This window comes from Galeopterus variegatus, unplaced genomic scaffold (assembly GCF_000696425.1).
Source record: "Galeopterus variegatus unplaced genomic scaffold, G_variegatus-3.0.2 Scaffold5181, whole genome shotgun sequence".
In the NCBI taxonomy this organism is placed as follows: Eukaryota; Metazoa; Chordata; class Mammalia; order Dermoptera; family Cynocephalidae; genus Galeopterus; species Galeopterus variegatus.
The window spans coordinates 72,496-97,112 of NW_007731292.1; the positions used below are offsets into that span (position 1 = coordinate 72,496).

The window sequence follows — 24,617 nt, forward strand, 5'->3', positions numbered from 1 at the left end:
AGCAATATTCTTTAACACTGAAACATAAGTACTTATATTTAATTGTAAAAGGTTGCTTTATTGTATATCTGGAGTTGAGAATTTATTCCATATATGTAGTTGCGATAAGTTAAAGTCATATTTTCCCCTTCTTTCTTCTACCTTTAGGATTATTCTACTCACACATATGAGAGATGAAAAGAGTACAATTAGATTCAACATATCTTTTCAATGGATTTTTAGGAGCAATGTAGCCTTAATATGGGGGCTTCTGACTACTTTTCTATCAAAGCACGACATGACTTAGCTCATATTGACATAGAATAAAATAAACTTAAAAGTGTTGAGTCCACTATCTAAATCCTAAATGGCATGCAGAACAGAAGGGAAGAATATTCCATTGCACAGCTGTGCGAGGTGGGAGCACGAGGTGACTTTCTCGGAGATATGGTAGTATAGCAATGGCTTTGCTGACTCTTCTGCCAGTTTGCCAGGGTTGAGAGAAGAGAACATCTAATTCATGTTCTAATTACAGCCTCTTACAATTTATGCTTTACTTAATGGTCCTAGAAATCACAATCACCTAACACCTTATGAAAGGGAAATAGCCTATAATTCCCTGACAGATGCTAAAAAGTCATCTTACAGAGAGCAGATGATTATAAAAATACTTTTTAACGATAACACTCAAATCGATATGGTAAGCTCTTCTGAATTATAGAATCTTGTATCCAACTTCTTTCAGATATGTTTATTTAAACGAAAGATGCCCCACAATGAAATCAGCATAAATCCATCCAAACTCACTCTTCTGGTGTTTCCTCTCTGGGTGAACGGCAACCCACCCAGGTTGGAAACCTGGAATTCATCGTAATGTTTATTTCTCCCTCACTTCCAAGAACCAGCAAGTCTAAATAGAGTCCACCTCCTTAATCTCTCTCACACCAACCCCTTACCTTCATCCTCACTGTTATCGCCTTGGTTTGAGCCCTTATCTCTTTCCTAGGGATCTGCCACAGCCTCCCAACTGATCTCCTTGCCTTAGGTCTTGTTCTCCTCCGACCATCCTTCAAAGGGCTGCCACTGTGGTTTCCCAAAGGTGATTCTGATCAGACCATTTTGCTTCAAGCCCATGAGTGAATGAATCACCACCAACTTCAGGATAAGGTGCCTCCCTTTAGCAAGGCAATATAAAACCCTTCATGATGAGTTCCTTTTCCCCCTCTTATTCAAATATGTATGCAGCTTCTTCTCCCACATATCCACCCTTCTCTGTTGCCATACTAAACCATTGTCACAACAAGCCTCACTGTCTTTCTCTTTTCTATGCTTTTGTACTCTCTGTTCCCTCAGTCTAAACCAGAACATTTGCCTGGTATAAGTGACAGTTTTCACTGACCTGGATACTTCTCTATTCTCAGAGTCTTTAGTGTGATCCTCTTTCATAACACTTATCACCTTATATTTAGTTATTGGTGAACCTATTTGTTTTACCTACAAGACTACAAGCTCCTTAAGGCCTATATTTTATCAACTGTATTCTCAGTGTAAGAGTAGTGCCTAGTGTTTATTAAATGCTCAACAAAATTTGAAAGAATCCCAATTTCTCCTCACTTTTCATTAAGTGACTATTTTTTAAGACTTAAATGACATTATTTTTGATATGCTAATACCTGTCTGACACAGTGCCAGTACCTTTTGCATCAAATATGATATACAATGACAGCCTCTCTTCAGAAAAAAAGTACAGTGCGTGACTTCTTCATTGAGTTCACTTAAATCTGTTAGTAAGCAATCTCAGGATTCTGATAATGAATACATTTTTATGATAAATACTAACGATATAGATGTGAATACCAAAGATGCCACCACTGATGAGTTTCAAAATGATTTTCCTTCGTCCTGCGAGTATGACAAAGACAGTGTCCTTCACTTCCCAGGTACAACACATTCAAGACATACCAGTTTTAGCCACTGTTTTTGGAAAAGTTTCAATATCTTCGATAGGAAGAAACACATGATTTTCCTACTGAGTAATTTGTATTTTATACCTAGCTTTAATAAGGAGATACTCTCAGATTATTTCCAATGGCCACTAAGAAACGGTTCAGCAGCAGCAGCATCTAAAGAGCACTATGAATCACCCCTTCCCTCCATGCCAACCCTCCCTTATGTGGTTTGTGAAAACTGTTCTATGATTTCATTATTGTCCTGAGGATGAGAAATAAAGAATTGAAAATGGGCTATTCAGATGATAATGATCACTGTCCCCCTATTCCCACTTACTTACCAAAGGCCTTTCAACTTCCTTCTCCTTCTTGATTTTTGATTTATCCTGGGACAGGTAACGCCTACCCAGAACGTCTCAAGGCATGGAGCATAATTTCAGGAGCAAGTCTTCTGGGGGTGGACTGCCTGAGTTTGAATTCCAGCTCTGCCTCTTCCCAACTCCTGACTTCCAATGTGTGATTTAAACTCTGAGGTGCTTCTGTTTCTTCATACGTAAAATGGAATCATGATAATGCGCCTAACCTCGTAACGCAATCAGGAGTTATTACTTAATGTGTACAAAATACTTGGGATTGTGTCTCGTACATAGTAAGGGTTCGTTACTATCACTGGACAGATTTTCTGGCATTTTTAAGGAGGTCTGGGACAAATTTCTCTCTTTAGGGAAAGAGAGAAGTTTACAGTAAGCTGCAGAGAAGAAAACTACCTTCTGCCTTTCACCCAGCAGAGGCTACATCAGATTAAGTATGAACTGCCACAAACTTACACCTTCTAGTTTGTCATCTCCCTTCTTTCCCCTTGCTGTGTGGTTTTTTCCCTGTGTTCATTTGTTTGTTTTTCACAGTTCTGAAGGTCAGAAGTCTGGGTTTCCTAGGCAGAAATTGAGTTGTTGGCAATGTTCTCGATGTGGAGGCTCTGAAGGAGAATCTGCTTCCAAGCTCACGCAGGTTGTTGACAGAATCCAGTTCTCGGGGCTGCAGAGGTGAGTCCCTATTTCCTTGCCGAGAACTACTCCCAGCAACTTGAGGCTGCCTCAGTTCCTCTTCATGTTGCTGCTCTATCTTCCAACCAGCTTCTAAATGCTGAGTCTTCACACTTCAAATCTCCAAACTTCTCCAGCCGCATCTCTTCTGCCTCCAGCTGAAGAAAACTTTCTGCTTTTAAGGGCTCATTTCATTAGATTGAGCAAACCTGAACAATCCAAGTTTCTCCTGCTATTCTAAGGCTGTAATCTTAATTACATCTGTAAAGTCCCCTTTGCCACCTAAGGTAACATATTTATGGGTTCCAGGGATTAGGGCCTGGATATCTTTGGGGGGGCATTCTGCCTACCGCACCGTACACAGCCTGCACTATTTGGTCTCCACATCCCTCAATTCCAGAGCAAGAGTATGAGGTCTTTGTCTTTTGGAACTGAGGGAAAGAGCTCACAAACATCAGTAATAAGAATTATTTATTATTTATTGTCGGGTTAGGGCTGTGGCAATAGCTATATTAATTGTACTGCTACGTAACAACGCCAGTTGTCAGGTTAGTGCTATAGCTATGCCAGTTGTCTGGTTGGCGTTATTGTCGGACTCCTGCTGACGTAGCCATTTGTCTTGTCAGGCTAGGGGTGAGAGCTCACAGACCCTTTGTACAGACTGGGTCACCAGACCCCTCACATGCCAGGCTGGGTCACTAGACACCTGTCAGGTTACACTAATAGCTACAATTATTAAAGCAATTCATAACTAAAGCCAAAATGTTTCATTAGTTATACTAAGTTTCCATTTGTATTATCAGGGCTAGGGCTCAGACCCTTCAAACCCATTGTACAGAATGGGTCACCAGACCCCTCAGACGCAGGTCCATCACTAATAGCTACAATTATTAAAGCAATTCATAACTAAAGCCAAAATGTTTCATTAGTTATATTAAGTTTCCATTTGTATTATCAGGGCTAGGGCTCAGACCCTTCAAACCCATTGTACAGAATGGGTCACCAGACCCCTCAGACGCAGGTCCATACTAGGTAACTGGGAAAGATCCTGGGAGTTGTTGGCAGACGACATGAGCTCAGTCCTCAGCAGCAGCAGCTTATAGCAGCAGAAGCAGCAGCGTCGGTGGCCTCTTGGGGCATCCCAGGGGAACTGGCAGCAACAGCTTCAAGCAGCAGTAGTGGCCTTCCCATGGCTCCCATGGGGGCATCCCAGAGACTGGGGGTCCCCATGGGTCAGGGCTGCTCATCCTTGATACTTAAGTCCATAACCCAGAACACATGGGTGCATGTAACTACATTAATCAATAGCCAAGGAACACCTGGGTGCACATGCACATTTACAAATTCTGAACATCCGAGGGGCCCTGACCATTTTCCTATATTTTCCCAACAACACCTCACATGCCAGACTGGGTCACCAGACCCCCCACATGCCAGGCTGGGTCACAGACCCCTCATATGCAGTTCCATGCTAGGTAATTGCGAAAGATCCTGGGAGCCATTAGCAGATGACATGAGCTCAGTCCTCAGCAGCAGCAGCAGTGGTGGCCTCTCGGGGGCATCCTGGGGGGCACTGGCAGCAACAGCTTGCATCAACAGCCTCCAGCGGCAGTAGCGGCCTCCTCCTGGCCCCCCAGAGGCATCCCCTCTGTGGATCAGAGCTACTCATCCTTTATACTTAAGTCCACGTTGGGAAAATACAGAAACAATGGTCAGGGCCCCTCAGATGTTCAGATGTTCCTGCTAACCCAGGACATGTGGGTGCACATGCACAAGTACATTAGACAATAACCGAGGAGCACATGGGCACACGTGCATATTTACATCAAATGCTCGGCAAGATTCTAAACATCTGAGGGGCCCTGACCATTTTCCTATATTTTCCCTACATTTATTCATATTCAATTATATTCAAAAGTGGGGTAAACAATATAAAGAAGTCCATGTGCCCATCACCCAACACCAATAATTATCAATATTTTGCCAGTCTTCATACATCTACTTTTTCATAACATGATTTTTTGCTTTGATGTATTTACAGATGGAAGAAAATATCTTTATTTGTGAAGATTAACAAGCCTTCGTATTTTATTGGGAATTATAGTAATTGCAGATAATACAAATTGAAGAACAAAAGGATAATAATGTAACAAAGCAAAAAGAATACTAGAGCTTTCCTCTCACTTAGTGGATGGAAAATAAACTTTGGGGTATTAAAATGTTGCTCAACTTACATAATTACCATTATAATTCATTGACATTTTGTATTAATAGTCTGATAAACGTTTTATTTCATTCTTGTGCTAATATACGAATATAAGGAAAGGCTGAATGAAAGGGAATGGGAGAAGTAAGCTGCTTTTTCTCAGATAATTTAAGAAATAAAGCCCAACTTACACAATATTTCTCTCCAGGATGCTTACTTTCCTCTCTTTTCTCTCGATGCCAAGCCTTGGGCATTTGCAGGATAAGTTATTATGTAACTTACTTAAGAACATACTTTACTCTAATAACATAATTACTTGCCATTGCTTGGCACCCTTGCTGTGTTTTTATAGGGCAATGACAACACAGGTGCTTCAACTCTGAGGTCAACAAGGCCAAGGTTGAGTGTTGCACCATGTGAGAGCTCTGCAGGTCTAAAGTAAACAGAGATCATGTGGTTGTGGCAAGTGAACATGTTCTCACTTCGTGTTCAGATGGCAAAAAGTCTACAATTTAAATAGGCTCATATGTCAGCAGTTACCTTTTATTTAATTTATTTTTTTTTTTCCTTTTTGTCTTTTTCCGTGTCCGGCAACGGATCGCAACCCTCAGTGTCACCCCCGCACCGGACCAGGACCAGCAATGGGATCGCAACCCTCGGTGTTGCTCCCGCGCCTCGCTCAGCCAGTGAGCAGGAACCGGTCTGTATGTGGGATCCGAACCCTCGGCGGGAGCGCCACCACGCTCCCAAGCGGCACACTATAGCAGTGCACCACCGGGCCGGCCCAGCAGTTACCTTTTAGGCGGTAGCATATTTCGGGAAATTTCATCTGCAAAATTTTAGAAATTCACACTGATATTAACTTAGAATAAAATAAAGCTAAAACTTACTGTCCAAAGAATAAACGCATGCAATATTACTTCAACAAGACCACTTATGACAATCGACACTCCTGTGAATAGGTATCACTGGTTGTCATTTCGATCAATAACGCCACAATCAAATTTAACCTGTTGGACTCAGAACTCAGAAATGCTCAGATCATTCCTGTTAAGAACTGTTTGCTCATATCATCCATCCAAACTGTAGTGTAAGTACAGGTACTTTTGTTGTGCCACTAATTAGCAGAAATTGACCCTGGTTTAATATTCAAAATGTTGTAGAAGAAATAATAAGTTGAAGCATCTCTATGAACTGCTGACAACAGATGTATTGTGCCCTGACATCAAAGAAGGGAGTCAAGTTTTAGGTGGCTAGCTTATAAGACACAATTTACAATTACATTTTTTCACCTTAAATTTGCTGTAAGTCCTCAGCATTCTATTAAGTAAAATTGGCTGAAGGGTGGGGGTGGGGACATACCAATTCAATATTTGCATAGCAAAAAAATCACTCAAGGTCTGTGTAGGGAAAGTGAAGGAAAATGGTCAGGGTGCCTCAGATGTTCAGAATCTCGCCAAGCATTTGATGAAAATATGCACGTGTGCCCAGGTGTTCCTTGGCTATTGTCTAATGTAACTGGCCATGTGCATCCAGGTGTCCTGGGTTATGGACTTAAGTATAAAGGACGAGTGGCTCTGATCCACAGTGCCTCCCTCCTGCCTCCATGATGCCCCTGGGCGGGGGACACAGGGAGGCCGGGAGGCTGTTACTGCTGCCAGAGGCTGTTACTGCCAGGGCCCCCTGGCCCTCCGGGAGGCCACCACTGCTGCTTCTGGAGGCTGCTGGAAGCTGCTGCTGCTGGATCTAAGCTGTCAATGCCACCAAAGAGGAAGCTGAGGACTGAGGAATGAGCTCATGTCGTCTACCAATGTCTCCCAGGACATTTCCCAATTACTTAAGCTTGTGGACCTGCATGAGGGGTCTGGTGACCCAGCCTGGCATGTCAGGGGTCTGTGACCCAGTCTGTACAATGGGTTTGTAGGGTCTCTGAACCCTTAGCCCTAGCTTTAGCCCTGATGATACAAATGGAAAACTTAGTGTAACTAAAATAATGAAATGTTTTGGTTTTAGGTATGAATTGATTTAACAATACAGCCTGTATCCATGTCTATCCATACACCTATCCACTCACCTCTCAATTATTCTTCATCAGTTCTGGGAGTGATTCAATGTAGATTTAGATTCTACGGTTGCTACAGACACATGATAAACATAATGAGCCCTCTCCTTTCTCTACAAAAGAAGTCATTAAATGCAGAGAAGTAAGAGGAGTATGCAGAAAACAACACATAAAAACAGTTTTACTGTTTCTAGCCTTTTTTAACTTTTCAACATAGAAATAGGATAAAAATATATGACATTTTCTACCCATCACCAGGAATCCTTCAGAAAAGAGACATAAATGGAAAATTTTATGTACAAAATCTACCAAAAGAATGAGAAAACAAGCCACAGATGGGAGAAAATATTTGCAAAAGACATCTGATATGAGACTGTTATCTAAAGTATACAAAGAACTCTTGAAACTCAACAATAAAAAAACATACAACCAGATTAAGAAATGGACCTTAACAGATACCTCACCAAAGAAGATATACATACGCCAAATAAGCATATGAAAAGATGCTCCACATCAGTCAGGGAAATGCAAATTAAAACAATGGGATACCAATACACACCTATTAGAATTGCCAAAATCTGGAAAACTGAAAATGCCAAATGCTGGTGAGGATGTGGAGCAAAAGGAACACTTATTCGTTGCTGGTGGGAAAGCGAAATGCTACAGCCACTTTGGAAGACACTTTACCAGTTACATACAATACTAAACATATACTTAAAATATGATCCAACAATCACACTCCTTGGTGTTTATTCAAAGGAGTTAAAAACTTATGTCCATGAAAAAACCTGCACACAGATGTTCATAGCAGCTTTATTCATAATTGCCAAAAACTAGAAGCAGCCAAGATGTCCTTCAGCAGGTGAATGGATACAGTGTGGTACATCCAGTCGATGAAATATTATTCAGCACTAAAAAGAAATGAGCTACCAAGCTATGAAAAGATATGGAGGAAACTTAAACGTATATTAAAGTGAAAGAAGGCAATCTGAAAAGGCTATATATTGTGTGATTCCAACTATATGACATTCTGGAAAATAAGAAACTGTAGAGACAGTAAAAAGTTCAGTGATTGCCAGGGGTTGGGGGTGGAAAGAGGACTGAAAATTCAGAGCACAGAGGATTTTTAGGGCAGTGAAAATACCCTGTATGATACGATAATGATGAATACTCATAATTATACATTTGTCAAAAACAAAGAATGTATAACACCAAGAATAAACCCTAATGAAAACTATGGACTTTAGGTGATTATTATGTGTCAATGTAGGTTTATCATATTTGACAAATATACTACTGTGGTAGGGCATAATTAAGGAAAACAAGATTGAAAGACATTTACTAAAAATGGAAAAGTTTTAACTTGGAACCTCACCTTCTGACACTAACTATGACTAACTTCTGACTTAACACAATATCTATTTGGAAAATTCCCTAAATTCATTTTCTTTTTCTTAGACAGGTTGAGTACCCCTTATCCGAAACACTTGGGGCCAGAAGTATTTCAGATTTCAGATTTTTTCGAATTTTGGAATATTTGCATATACTTAATGAGATATCATGGTGATGGGACCCAAGTTTAAAAATGAAATTCATTTATGTTTCATATATACCTTATACACATAGCCTGAAGGTAATTTTATGCAATAATTTTAACAAATTTTGTGCATGAAACAAAGCTTGCGAATGTTGAACCATCAGAAAGCAAAGATGTCACTATCTCAGCCATCAATGTGGACAATCTGTGGTTATTTGGCAGAAAAGATGTCTCTCAGCTGAAGTGGGCTGGGAGGGTCTTTTTTCCCTTTGGTACTCTGGGTAAATTACATATTGTGCACTTGTGTTTTGACTGAGACCTGTCACAAGAGGTTAAGTGAGGAATTTTCCACTTGTCATGTCATATTGATGCTCAAAAAGTTTCAAATTTTGAAGTGTTTTGTAGTTTTGATTTTTGGATTAGAGAAGCTTAACTGTAATAGCAGCTTCTTTTCTTTTTTATCTATTTTAGATATATCTACTCATAGTCATTGGGCTTCAATTTTGAATCATGCAGAAGACAATAAGATTATCTTAGAGCTCCAAAAACACATCTTGCCTAAAGGAACAATTTCATAAAAATTCTTCATGCAATAAAATAAAAAGAAAGAAATATTTGAAGAAATATAATAAACATATTAGACAAAACAACAGAAATATAAACTGACTTCTCAATACACAGTAAAAGAGAAAGTACCCACATTTTGTACATTTTTCTCTAGAGAAGGAGTTGATTTCTTCATGATTTAAAAAAAGTCACCAGTTCACAAAAATTCTCATTTCCCACCCACACTTAGCAATGTTATTCGCTGGTTTTCCTTCTTTCTTTCTTTCTTTAATTAACCTTTTTTATTTTAATTTATCAATATACAATCTAGTTGATTTTCATGTCCTCTTTACTAATTCCTCGTTTTCCTCCATAAGGCAGGCACAGGAAGAGAAATATTCTCCAGTTTTCTATCTTGCTTATCTCCTCTTCACCTACTCCTGATCAACTAGAAGATATATATTTAATCTTGCTCCATGAAGACAAATCATTATGTTTTTTAGACAATAAGGAACAAAGGTAAGAAGTACTTTATTCTCTTATTGGTATGCTCTGCAAATCTGTATCCCACTGGTTCCTTCAGTTGTGGCTACATAATTCATTCAACAAATATTTATTTAGTGCCTACCAGGGGCCAGGCATTATGCTAAGGCATGTTCAGCCCAACCTGAGGCTTTGAGTCAACCATGTTCTTTGTTATGATGAAATTATGTTTCTCTAGGTTCTCTATTGAGGGAGTTCAACATCAAGTTATCTGCAGGACCTAGACTTACAACTCAGCAGTGGCAATACTAATAATAATCTAATAAGTATGTCATCTTTACTATATGCCAAGCACTGCTAAGAGGTTCACAAAATTATCAATTTAATTCTCCTGACATCTCTACAAGGTTTCCTAGATAAGAAACCAATGCTCAGAGAGCTTAAGTAACTTATCCAAGCTCTTAAGGACTTTTAAATAACAAGCTTAAGATTTGAACCCAGTTTAACTCCGGATCCCATGCTCTTTAAACACTAGGTTAATCATTGCCTTCATTCTTTCCTTGGACTAAGGTCCTGTCTGTTCTAACTGGTACACTTCAAGAGCCGTGCTACTTAAACCTGTTCACTATGATTTCACGAGCCATCTGGGTATGCTGTCTGGATTTCTGAACACTGCTTGTTGTCAGTTTTTCACCAGTGTCCCCTCCACTTGCTAGGACATTTACCTTGACAATTTGCCTTGATGACTTGGACTCCATATGTTCCTGACTAGCAGGACTTCCTCCCTATATCTCATTCTCTTTCTAAGCCCACACACCACCAGTGTTCTGTGTTACAACTGACATGTTCTCTGATTTCCTTTGAGCCCAATGCTCACGTTCTTCCCCTCAGGGATCAGCTTTTGAGGTAGCCTGCAACATCTGGAACAATGAGTGGTTATTCCACAGGCACTTCTTCCTCATCAAATAACATAATTTTCCTATTAAAGCCTAAAATTTAATTGGTATTGATTTATTCATATAAAAGATAATATAACAGAGACCCTGAGAAATAATTTAAGGAAATATAGTACATAAGACAATTTTGTCAAATGTTAATAGAGTACCTGTATTATTGTCTTTACTGCCATGCAAGACATTGTGTAAGTTGGGGAAAAGAAAAACACTGTTGTGACCCTCAAACTATAATTATAAATCTATTTATCACATAAGAAGTATTTGGTAAATATTAAAATGCTATTTTATACTAAGACTAAAAACCATAAATAAATAGGAGATATGGAAAAGAGTACAGGACAGTCAGGGAGGTTTGGTGGATCTTGAAGACCAACCAAACATGGATAAACCAAGTAAACAAAAATGAGCATCCAGGCTTGGAATTAAAAGCTGAGCAGCGGCTAGAGGTTAATGGCATGACAAGGACAATGACTTAAAGATAAGGAACTGTGTTGGGAGAAATGAAAGACTCAGTTTGAACAGGATCCAGTGAGATCACTCACAGTACTAAAAGCAAGGAGAAGTAGACAGGTTTGGTGGGGGTGAGGGGGAACTACTAAGCTAGGGAGGGACAAGATAGAAGCCCACTAAAAACTCATCTGGTTTTGCTCTTTAGGACGGATCAGAAAAAAGGGAGGGTCAGGAGGATGGTGATGGAGTGGGGGGAGGGGAGGACATACAGCCGTCAGAAATATCAACTGTTGCAAGGCATGAATTTAAAAGCCTGGTCTAAACTAGTGGCAACGGAAATGGTAAGGCTAAAGCCAAGATGAGTTTGTAGAAAGAAATAAGAGAAGTGGGGCATTTTGACTGTCACTATTAGCTCATAATAGCCTCTTAAGAAATTTTCTTCCTTTTAACTTTCTTCTCTATCATATGTATCGAACACTGATCTAACCATAACAATTTCTTTCCCAAAATGTTTCAATAATCACAATGGCCCAGCATAATAAAATCCAACTGACTTGTTACAATATCTAAGAGCTTCCATGAACTCATACTAAACCCATATCCCAGTCTTACTGTATTCTTTGTCCCACTACAGCAGTCTCCAAACTAAAGTAGGCTACTCTTGGGTAACAGCAAGATTTTTAAGAGATACATGAGCACAGGGCTCTTTCTAAGAAAATCTGTTTTGTTTACATTTGTATCCCTACAGCCTGGAACACAGTGGGTACTCAACAATTATACTTTGAGTGAATGAATGAATGGATGAATGAATCATAACAGTTCATAATTACTCTTCTAATACAGATCTAAGAATGTCCCTATGGTCTGCAAATTTTCCATCCTCAAGTTTCCTTTCATAATAATTTTTATCCCACTTTCCAAAAGAAAAGCATGCATCTCACATATTCCTAATATTGCTAAGGTGCTTTGCCATGGGGAGGAAAATACTCTGGGAGAAAACTGATGGGAAAATTTGAAATATTGTGTTGGTATGAAGTGAATGACACAAATTACTTGGAAGTCAGTTCTTCTGCAACTTTGTTTCTAATTCACACTTTCAACAAAATTAAAAAAGGATTTGATGGATTTATAAAACAGAGGATTAAAATGAATTTCTGAAGATAAATCACTGAAGGCCTTTTTTTTTGCTTACAACTCAGCTCCTACATTTTAAAAAAAGGAATAAAATTGTTACTGAGCCCTGTCTCACTTGAGTAATAATATTCACCAACCAATTAATGAACTAAATCAAAAAATCAATCTCATAAAATAATGTATTTCTAGTAAAATTTTATTTTTCTTATGCAAGCATGGATCAAAATTGATAGAATATTTATCTTGTTAGATAAAGCTCTTACTAATAATTGTAATGATAAATTAATCCAGAAGAGTGTTTTAAACATTTAAAATTTCATAGTCAAGAAATTTAAAAATACATATTTATTTTTATTGTAAAGAATTATAAAAGGGGGACCAATAAAAGAAGTTCAGGTATAAAAACACACTATACTGGAATACAATTCTGTGGGGAAAATGGAATAGATTTAAGGAAAATAAAGAATGCTGTAAAAATAGACTAGTGTTAAAGTCTATGTATTTTTTAAAATGATTGATAAAAGCTATCAAAAGTCTGTAATACTTAGATTATAAGGGAAACATTTAAAAGAGCGATATAAAGGATTTATTTTCAAATACCAATATTTTCAATAGAATAGAAAATTAAACCTCTTTAAAGTTTTGACAAAACAATTCTAAATATCAACCTAAAAATACACAAACAGGTACAACGATTTTTTAGAATTTTTTTTAAAGACACATGAGAAAAAATGTTTTAAGGGCACAGTGAGAAAAATGAAGATCACTTTTCAAATTATCTAAAATTTTCTACTCATTTTTCAAAGACTATTTATTTTTCTGAGGTGGTCCCTCAGCCTAATGGCCCTTTCCACCATTTCTTTGATTATCAAAAGCCTATCCATCTTTCAAGATTTCACCAGTGCTATAGTTCTATTTGAAGCTCTCCCTGGTTCCTATGCCCTGGAATCAATCATTACCGGTGACTTCTTTCACCATTGCTTGCACAGTGATTCTGACCTGTAACTACTTGGATCTGACTGCTCAAATAGATTACAAATGTCTTAAAGGGTTTCATTCATTTTTATTTGGCCCAGAGGCCCAACAGATTGCTTCATATAAAGAAAGAAGGTGCTTCACAGGTACTGTTGAGTGACTTACTATTTTCATTAGTTGAAGGAAAAGAGTTCTTGACTAAGAAACTGGAAGAATAATAGCAAAATAGATAAAGGGAGAGAGAATCTTCTGGGGAAAGACACTGAATTAAGTATTTGGTTTTAGGCTGGTTGGTTTGGGGTAAGGGCGGCACAGCCAAGTGGAGATGTCCTGTGGACAGAAAAGTGAGACTGAGTGCCTGTGAAAGATCAGAGCTCAAGAGCTATATCAAAGAACAACCTGTGAAGAGGTGACAGATGACTCTCAAAATGAATGACCTCACTCCTGGAACGAGTTCCAAATTTGTATAAATCATTGAGATGAAGAGAAGGGGAACTTCATGAAGATAGTTGCAGAAGCTGATAGAGAAGAAGAAATAGGATCTGGTAAACACAGAAGTGAAGTGAGGAGAGAGATTTAAAAAGGAACAAATGACCCAATGCTGTTCAAGGACAGATTAGTCAAGTGGGATACAGACTAAAAGTTAGCCAGAGGGTGATAGTTGGGTAGAGGTAGAAATCAAGGGTATGGCAAAAAGGGCCACATATTTTCTTTTTAAAAGGTGTAGAAACTAAGGACAAGAAGGGAATTTATGAACAAAAAATGAAAGAGGGAAGAGCACCCATCTGAAGCGCAGCAGTGCGGAAAGCGGGAGGCTGGGCCTTAGCTCTGCTGGGCAGCCTAGACACATTTTGTTGTCACCGTTGTCCTGTTTTTAAATATCCTAAAATTACCCTTACTATTTTAGGACATACGTGCAAGAGGGCATATCTAATTTATGGCTCTGTAAAATTCCTGTATTTTTTCCTTTATTCTTTATGCTATATTCAGTACTTTTATAATTCCGAAATACTTTCATACATTGTATCATGAATAGAAACTCTAGTATTATTCCTTATATAGATAAATAAATATTGCACTTCAAGAAAAGGAGAAAATAATAATATCAATTACAATTATATTCATATGTACTATTCCAAAGCTTTTTATGCATTATGATATTGTAATGTTAGAAAATAAAAATTCATTTTGACCAAACAAGCCATTGCTGTTAACTTAAATTATACTAAATATATCAGACCAAATATTATTTACTTCAGATTTTAAAACTGCTACTTTTTTTTTTCTTTTTGGCAGCTGGCCAGTACAGGGACCTGAACCCTTGACCTTGGTGTTATAACACCGTGCTCTCACCAACCGCCAACTGAGCTAACTGGCCAGACCCTAGATTTTAAGTTTCTAAGTGTTCTAAGATATAGTTGCATGTCCCTATGAAGTTCAGTTTTCTGCGATATGCCTAATAATCACAAAACTAACCTTTTATTCTTATCTTGTTGACATGAATAAAAAAAATTTAAAACAACAATTTGAATGGGATCTCATGGGACTTTTGTGAAATAAGTTTAAAATCTACATTAATTAACATCCTTTTGAAACTCATGTTTAATAAATTTAATAATGATGATATATTTACAGATAGTGAAAACAGCTATTCCAAATGATGTAAATAAGATATAAAGGATATGCCATAAGATCCATACTTGCCTTAACTTCAAGTATTCAAAAATATCTAAAGAGCTCAGTTTTCTAATGATTGCATCATTTCTTGGAAAGTTCACTAAGTTATACAGAGAAAATGAAATGGAAAAAGAAAAAATTCTACTTTTTTTCACATTTCATATTTATACAACTTTGAAGTCTTCTACAAGATGAGGTGCTTTTTTACAAAAACAGAAACAAATCAAAATTTGCTCATAGGACCTAGCCGACCTGGATGAGAATTTTCTCCCATCAGCCACTTCAACCTCCATGGTCCCCTTCTGGAAAATCAGAAGGAGCGATGGGACTGGGCAGAACTTGTTAGACTTTAGGGACAACCATATGCTAAAATACCAGCTTCCATGAGCTAGAGGACTACAAGGTGGGGGCTATCAAATGCTTCTGGGTGTTACTTGTATATCCAGAGGAACACAATTCTGTTTCTCAAGATTAGTAAAAGAAAAGCTTCCTCTCCATTCAAATGACTTTAATGATACTTTTTCTGAACATATCAGAGTTAGTGAGTTGGATTCCAGCCCCTACCACCATTCCCATTACCACTTTGCTTTTTCAGGTAGGTCCCAAAAGCTGAGTTCTTCTTTTAATGAGAAATATAAACTGAGGCAAAGATGGCTTTTGCAAAGCAAACCATACACAATCCTTCTTAACAAACCAACCAATTAACTATTAATAGCAAATGCAGTCCAATCTTTTGCTACCTGGTTGGACACTACGTATGTCATCTTATGTGTGTTTATGTATAACTTTAATTAATGCATTCAGCCAATAATTATTATTAAGCAACTAATTCTGGTGTTGGGAATATATTAGTAAACAAATCAATGATATCTACCCTCCTGATATATATTCTAGTGGTAGGGCCAAGGTTGGGAGTAGGAACAGAAACCCACAACAAATATAATAAGTAAAATTCTATAATAGGTTAAAAAGTGATAAGTGCTACGGAAAAAAGAAAAAAAACAGATCAGGATGAGAGCGGTAGGAATGGGGGAGGGGGTTTGGGTGCACTGCAATTTTAAATAAGATGTCAGAGTAGTGCTCATACAGATGGTGATATGTCAGCAAAGACTTGAAGGAGATAAGCTTGAACTTCACTGTCTCTGTATACTGAATTATAATTTTTCCCAAGAGGTTGACAATGGTAAAAAGGGGTTCAAACATTTTTTTGGTTGGTTGGTTTTCAATTGGGGGACATGATGAGTTTCCTTTTTGATTAAATTATTTTGAAATAATTGGCCACTTTATGATAAAGTATAAAGTACTGAACCCGGTATCTGTATACAATTAAGCCAAGTCTAACACTGACTCATTGTACAGGTTATGTGATGAAAAATTCAATACATAATATGTTGCAAGCATCCAACTAAAGGCATAGCTGAGTGATTCAATTCAAAGACCTGACAGCAAGGGTATGTATGACTTTGTTTATGCTGAATTTACTGGATCTAGAAAAGTGCTTAGCTCATGACATGTACTCAACAATACTAGATTGATGAATGAAGGAAAGAATAGTTGGGGGCAATAGGGTTCGGTGATAAGTGATGAGGATTTTTGAGATTTTAGGCTATATTATGAGAGATTTTCGACCTCTCCTTGATTGGCAGAACTTAACTTTTAACCTAACCAAACTGCTTTTAGAAAAACCACATTATAATGAAAATTCTTCCAAATGTCTTTTTATTGCATGTGAGTTTTTGTTTGCATCTAATATTTTAGAAGAGGAGATGAGAGGCAGTTTATACTTAGGTGTATTTCATTTTTCTTCCTAACTACAGAGTCAGCAGTGGATACTATGTTGACAGGCTCAGGAGAGCCAGTTAGAAGGCTTAAACTCAGAAAATTAGATCCTCAAACTCTATTCTGTCTTCTGCAATAAAATGTAGAAAGATGTAGCCATGTTAAGCATGAAACGCTCTCCTCTTATGTCCTGTAAAGAAGGATAAATGTCTCTGGAACACATGCTAACTCTGGAGACACCATCTTTGCAAAGAAATCTGCCTTTAGGAGACCACATGGGGGTGGAGCCTAGAAGAGCACAGGCCAAGTGTGGGAAGATGTCATTTACCAAATTTTTAGATGTTATTTGCAGCTCAATGTTGCCAAGTTCAGAATTGTAATAATAAAATACAAATCTCTTTTTGGAAACTGATTAGCAAACACTAAGCCATCAATCCATGAACTAGCATCTTAAAATCTGTGGTTATTCTTCCTCATGTAAGCAGAGAACACTGTGCTACACTCGTTGTCCAAAGGCACAAAAACACCATAATTAGAAATTCTGATGTCAGAAAAGTCTGTTATTTTTCTATGTATAGAAGGCATTATTTTTTGGTTGTCTGTACACATAGCTCCTTTAGGGTAGAAATCATGTTTTTCAACTTATTGTATGAAACGCAGTAAATCGCAGTTAAATGACACAATAAAAGAATAAACACAATCTGTTTTATTTCCCTAGAATATTCAAATGAAAATTGTCCAATAAAACTATGAATTAGAAATTATGATCTGCTTGCATAAGTAGAGAATTATAACAGTTATATAAAAATAGGCATTTATCAATGATCTAAACTGCATAGACTGGACAGCTATATTGACCATATTTAGCAAACAACTGCTCATTTGCTCAATTTCCCTTTGGTCCACAAAAAAAGTTTTCATGATTACAAAAATTATATATACCACAAAATACCTTTTAATAACAAATTCTTGTTTATAAAGGGACTGTTACTAATGACAGGAGTTAATTGACATACTCAATATTAAATGAAAGGCTTTGATAAAATCAAGACAATCTGATTCTCAGACATATCTTACTCACGTACCTGATATGCTGACAGTTGCATATGCAATTCATATAATTATCACAGCATAGAGGAGGAATGCTTATGAAGGCAAGGTCATTTGTCATGTGAAACAAAATGGTCTCAGCATGTCCACTATGAGCAAATGCTGAAACATTACCCATTTAATGAATATTAATAATATATTAAAACCTGGAATTAAATACATAAAGAGCAACTGCTGCCTAGACTCCAGAAAGATACTACTTGAGCAGTAGTTGGATGCTTCATCTGCCTTTTCAGTTATTTTAAAGTGTTCCTAAATATCTATGCCACAGATATTTGGGTAACTTTTCTGTGTTCTGCAGAAGTAGAGGAGGTTTTATAGCCCCCAAATGAGAACCAAAGAAGTACCTGTAGAATTGCAACCTCATTACGAAGCTGGCTTTCTTGTTTCGTTGGAAATCTTAATTTGTCAATGATTTTTATAGCCACATCTCTTCCTGTTTTACGATGTTTTCCTTTAAAATAAAAGGGAAACATTAGGATAATGTTATTAAATATCATCTACGAGTATATTTAAAAACATCAAAATTTATAAGGACATTTATAGGAAGGATAAAATGTTTCACTGAATAAATTAACGTTTCTAAAGAGCACTAACATATCCATAAAGACTTTATTTATTAGTTTCATTATTCTAATTCAAATACATGCTTTAAAATTAGTCACAACTTAGAACACAAAAGAATAGGGGCATTAAAAACTATATGTATCAATAGCCTGACATTTTCTCATAAAAATATATGTTTTAGGAACAGGATATTGAACTACTTAGTATAGAAAATATTCATACAACCAGCAAAAAGCTCCCCTTAAGAAAGTATAATTTTAAAGTCCTGATAAAGTAATGCATGTTATAGGAGAAAGAATTTTGGCTCCTTCACTTACTAGTTGTGTAATCTTTCTGAATTTTAGTTTCCTTAACTTCAATGGCAGGGTTGTTGTGAGAAATAGATGAAAGAAGACATGTAAAGTACCCAAAGTACTCAGGTAAATATGCACGCTCAAAAAATGTTAGTTATCATCACCATCACTGTCATCATCATCCTAACATGACAGGCCCTTTACATAAATTACACCCATTTAATTCTCACAACAAACCTTTTAGGGAATCTATGGGGCACCCCCAAGCTCTTAACTTCTTCAGTCTATGTTGCAGTAGGCACAGAATATAGTAGCATTGATTGAATCTGAAAATATATTGGAAAAAGTTTTCAATTAGTAATAATAGTGCCTTGGATAAACCTCCAAAGTAGTACCACTGAGCAAAGCTTGAATCTGAAAATGCAAAATAAAAATAATCTGAAAGTGAAAATGAAAAATGGATCTAATTACTAAACTTTTTGGTCACATACACACTAACTTGAAATTCCATTATTCCGATATTTGTTGTAAATCTAGTGTTCCTTCACCTTACGTCTCACTGTCACTAGTCCTTCTAAGTCCTTGCAGACTGCTTCCCTTCACTACCAACTTGCCTTGTTTTCACATTCTCTACTTCCTTAACATCACCCCTTACTTTTTGACTCACTGTAATTTCTGCTTCAACTCAGTCATTTTATAGCAACTACTCTCTTCAAGGCCACAGCTTCTTTCATCTTCCCCATCCCGTATGTGTCTAGTCTTAAGGCCTCCTCTTATGCCTGGTCTTTCCATGTTAGATGTTCCAAATTATCTGGCACCTGCTGGTCTCTCTAATCTCATTTGTTATTCCTGCCTCACCTCCGCACCATATGCAGCTACATATATCTACCATGCTCTACCATGATTTTTTTTGCATGCAATTATTACTGTAGAGCAATAATCTGACTAATATTTGGTTTCCCCATTACAATGTTATGCATTAACAAACAGTACAATGGTTGCCGACTCACTGATGGGTTTTCCATCAAAAAAATCATTTGACCACTTTATAAAAAATAAAATTTCTTTGTAAAGTAGAACACAATTCACTTTTAAATTAAAAAGTACGATATCATATGAAGATAATAAAATTGCATGGCACACCGTAATTATTTCAGAGTACCTGTCCTCACACAAAAAAGATAATTTGTTACTGAACATATTAAGGAATTGAAAGTTATGATGTCATTTTACAGGACAGGTAATACATTAATATTAAATGTTAGAGGCCTGAAGGGTACTATTTAACTGGATAAAATCTAAAACAGCAGAAGGTAAAATAATAAATTCACCAAAAGGCTTGAGAATAAGAAAAAAGGTAAAAACTTTGTATTTCACTTCAAAAATTTTTTAAAAATTCAAATCTTAATGAAGCAGATACAATGTTAATGATACTAGAAAAGTTAAAGGATTCTTTGCCTAGTAACATGAATGAACTTCTGCAGAATTCTGAACAAATATTCTGAAAGGAAATGGAATTAACTTGTTTATGAATTACAACTTCCTTTTTTTCTAAATATTTTGTCTAAACAAACCAAAATGCTTCAGTATTGTGTATAGAGTCTGTCAATATTTAAGAAAAAGAGAGTTTTTCAGGACGAGAATACTTCCTCTTTCAAAACAGAAATATACCCATTTTCCAAACAGTAACTATCTCAAAAGAAATGTTTAAAAAGGTAAAACACAGAGAATAACACACAAATATATACACATAGGTCTTGTCCTTTATATTTTTCTTAGAAACATTATTTTGCTAAACATAGTAGCTAAAATTTTAAGTTAACAAAAATATGTTTAAAAAGGTAAAACACAGAGAATAACACACAAATATATACACATAGGTCTTGTCCTTTAAGTTTTTCTTAGAAACATTATTTTTCTAAACATAGTAGCTAAAATTTTAAGTTAACAAAAATATCTACTGAACTAACCTACCTCCATAAACAATTCCAAACTGTCCAGAACCCAGTACTTCATCAGGAAAAATCTGATATACTGTGCTGATGTCCTATAGGTGCAAGTCCAAAGAAAAACAAACATGAGCAGGAGCAAAACATCAGTTCTAATAAGCTATATAATTTTATTAAATAGAATGTAAATCTTAAATATTTAAAAAATAATTATACTGTAAATGCTAGAGGAAATTTGCAAGATGACTATAATATTGAAAGCACACTCTTTAATTAAGGTAATATGTTTTGTAAACTGTTCTGAACTTAAGTGCCAACATTTTCTAATGTGCTATCAACTATGTTTCAATACGGAAAAATGTGACTTAAAACTACATAACGCCATTTACTGTAAGTATTCAAAAAGGGATTTGATTATTGAGAAATTTCGTTAAATAATCATGGTCCCCAGTCACATGTCTGTGAGTCCTAGGATGGTGAGTTACCCACATCCAGATAAACCTAAACTGCAGGAGGAGGGGGCTGAATCGGGGGCTGAATCACTGTGAGAGAGCCAGAGATACTACAAAAGAATGATAACCCATTATGAGATTCTCATCTAAACTCTTCCATTTTCTTCCATCTTCTGAAGCTAACAAGTTCCAAAAGTCTACTTTTTTATCTTTGATATAATTGCTGAATAATATGTTTTAGAGTCTGTGATTTGATGAATTCTTCTTCTGCAAATCACGAGACAAATTTCTAAAGATCTGCACGTTCCTTAGAAACCTGTTCACAAAAGCACAATGTAATTCTCTTTTACTTTATGTATTCCTATTACATCCTATCATATTTTCTGCCTATTCTCCACGCTTATATTCCAACATTAGTCTTTCCAGCAAAAGTCCTTTACATCAAATCCTAATATCTGTGTATCTTATACACTCCTATCCTTTTCCGTTGTCCTTCGCCCTAAAAAACAATTCAAGTCGTCTCCATCTCGTGACCCCTTCAGAATGTCCACAGGGTGAGTTCAAGGCAGTCGGGGGACAAGAAAACATATCACTACTATTTCAGTATTCTGAGTCCATGCTACTCCATCTGACAACAGATGTGTTCTTTAGACTTTCTCTGATCAACGGCTGGCCCAAATTTTCAGTGAACAACGGTAGATGAACAGGGTGGAATGAGCCACAGCTATCTGGAATTTCCCCAGAAGCTTATCAAGTAACTTGAATTTCCCGAGTCTTCTCTGGCTGAGCAAGAGGAACAGAAACCTGCAGGTCTTTAGAAATCTATCTCGTGGTTGACAGCACAAGAATTCATCTACCCTTCACTATGAAGTTTGCCTAATTCTCTCTAATCTTTGGCTTCTTGTTTAGTTTATGCCACTCAAGCAAAGGTTGTAAAGTTATAGTCGTGATGAACAGAGTTTCATGGAGTTTATTCTATAAAAAATAAACTCAGATCAGGGTAAGTAAGGCTGTAAACTGCTTTCTTTTTTCATAGGTGTAGAAGCAAAACAAAGCAAAAGGTCCTGGTCACAAGGATGAGGTGGGAAAGACCATATTATTTTTTGGCTACTTGCCACAGTGACAAAGTATAACACATAAAGCAAACATATGACAGAGTCACGGAGTGTACGATATTTCATAATATGTCTGATCGATAATTTTCAAAAACTAAGCTGAAAGGATGAAGTTATGTGGCACAGGACAGTACTAAAGTACTCGAATACTAGAGTACTAGAATGTGGACCCAGAAAACCTAATTTATTCAACTTCCTTGGGGTCTCCTTGATATGTATAAGCCACTACAAGAGTACTTGCAACTCTTTTCCATATGACAGCACTCACAGGTAGCAACCAAGGAATGGGAACAATGGTATGTTTACACCACTCATGCAAATCAAGGAATTTATTTTATTTAATTTGTGTATTTACTTTACTGTAACATCAACCATTAAAATTCCAGTACCAAGAAGGGCAAATGTGTGAAAAATCAGGTTTCACATTATAATTGCCCATCTGAGATGAATAATATATTATAAAATAGATGACAGTAAAATCACTAAATGAATCTATATAATGTAATGTTTCTAAAATCTTATAGAAGAAAAATATCCAAATAGATCCTATTTTGTTTCATAGAAAATACCAAAAAATTAAAATGTGAGATAAATAAAAATCTATTTTATGATGCTCTTATTTTTCCAATAATCACATTACCAAGTTTTATATTAGTAGGTACATACTCACCACATTTTCTTGAATCTGGCAATTTGACACCGAAATACTCACAGAAATATCTCCTGAAAGTGCATGTTAAAAAATACATACACAAGAAGTCAGTGAGAGAGGTAATAGCAAAACAAGTAAATACATGTTTAACAATCACCCTGCAGGACTGTTTTAAATAAATCATAGCAATTTGATTTTTCTATAAAAATGTCTATTAGAGTATTTCATTCTTTTTAAAATTATAGAATCACTGTTCTTGGTTTTGAAAAATAGCATGTTATCAATTTAATAGAGTTTGGAATCAGAAAGACTTGAGTTCAAATATTGTCTTTGCTAATTCTGGGACAAGCTCAGACAACTTAATCACTCTATATACTGATTTCCTGTAAAATAAGCAAATCATTAACATCTACCTGTTGGAGTTGTTTTAAGCATTAAAATAGAGATCTCATGTACAGTGTTTAGCACCAACACAGGCATATATATTCTATTAATGTCTATGTCAGCTATAGAGATAAACTTAAAAAATAGAAAATAAAATAAAAAATTTGTGATAGATCAACAGATAACACATTGTAATGTAAAAAACAGGTTAACTCACAGGTTTCATTGTTAATAACCATTATGAAATTTTAAATCCCATTCTTATACAGATATTCCTCTAAAATTTCTCTTTAAAATTCACCCTCAATATTTGATCCTGGTTGCATTCGGCAAAATCTATCTCATTCTACTAAAGAATAGAGATTTTTTTCTGGAATAAAATTAGCAAGAGTTACCAAGTACTCTGCACATCAAGTACCCTGCACAAAGTACCATGTTAGGTGGTTTTGGGAAAATATATTAATTCAGATTTGCCAATAGTGAGACTCTGGCATTTCATGTCAAGCTCAAGCTGACTACATAACTTCTTTTATGACTAATAGCTCTAGAGGTCTATAATTGCCTAATATGCAGGGTTTACATGAATTTGTTAACTTTTTAATACAGAAACAATAAAATAAGATAATTTAATGAATGAAATACATTAGTATATGGAGCAGCTTTTATTACAGACCCTATGTTCTCCAATACACTAAATCCTCCCATCCCAAGGAGTCTTTCTTCATTCTGTTCTTGGGAAAGGTAGGACGTATGTTTCCTAAGCCAGGGGTAGGTAGATGAGTAAGCATCATGCTAGTTAGAAGACTGGCAGACTCACTGTGAGAGTTGGTTCCTGAACCCACGGATGAGCCCTTGGGAATGACCGGCATGAGAGCGTGCTGGATGGCCATCTCCCACATCCTGGCCACGTCTGCACCAACGCCGCTGGTGAGGACGCTGTTATTTGGGGGTGGGCTGGAAGGATTGACCACATTTTCTCCCACATAATACACTACATTTGCTGTAGTGATTTCAAAACAATGAGGATTGGCCCCATTAGTAATTAAAGCCGAAGTTTTAGCTGGTTCCAGAGATAAAATTTCCGATAAAGGAATTTCCTATGGAAGAAAGAGTGTGCTAAATGTAGTTCATCGAAAGTATGTAAACTTTCAAATGAAATTCATGCCAGGAACAAGTGAGAAATGACATTACAAATAGACATCATTTATATTAAATGGTTTTATAAAATGCAGAATATCAATAAACAAATCCAAAATACCTTTACAATGGGAAAACATATCACCTCCTTTTTCTAGAAAAATGCAAGTGACTTTTTTTTT

At 36.5% G+C, this 24,617-nt stretch overlaps 1 protein-coding gene across 1 annotated transcript in view; it reads right to left on the minus strand.

Annotated features, from left to right (window-relative positions):
• The window catches only part of PRKD1 (protein kinase D1), a 93,763-nt gene that overhangs the window by 32,557 nt on the left and 36,589 nt on the right, over positions 1-24,617 (minus strand). Inside the window, exons 7-10 of the mRNA XM_008589072.1 lie at positions 24,116-24,395; positions 22,933-22,985; positions 20,721-20,793; positions 18,234-18,340 (exon numbers count right to left, since the gene is read on the minus strand). Coding sequence (XP_008587294.1) covers positions 18,234-18,340; positions 20,721-20,793; positions 22,933-22,985; positions 24,116-24,395 — 513 coding nt within the window. The remainder of the gene's footprint in view (positions 1-18,233; positions 18,341-20,720; positions 20,794-22,932; positions 22,986-24,115; positions 24,396-24,617) is intronic.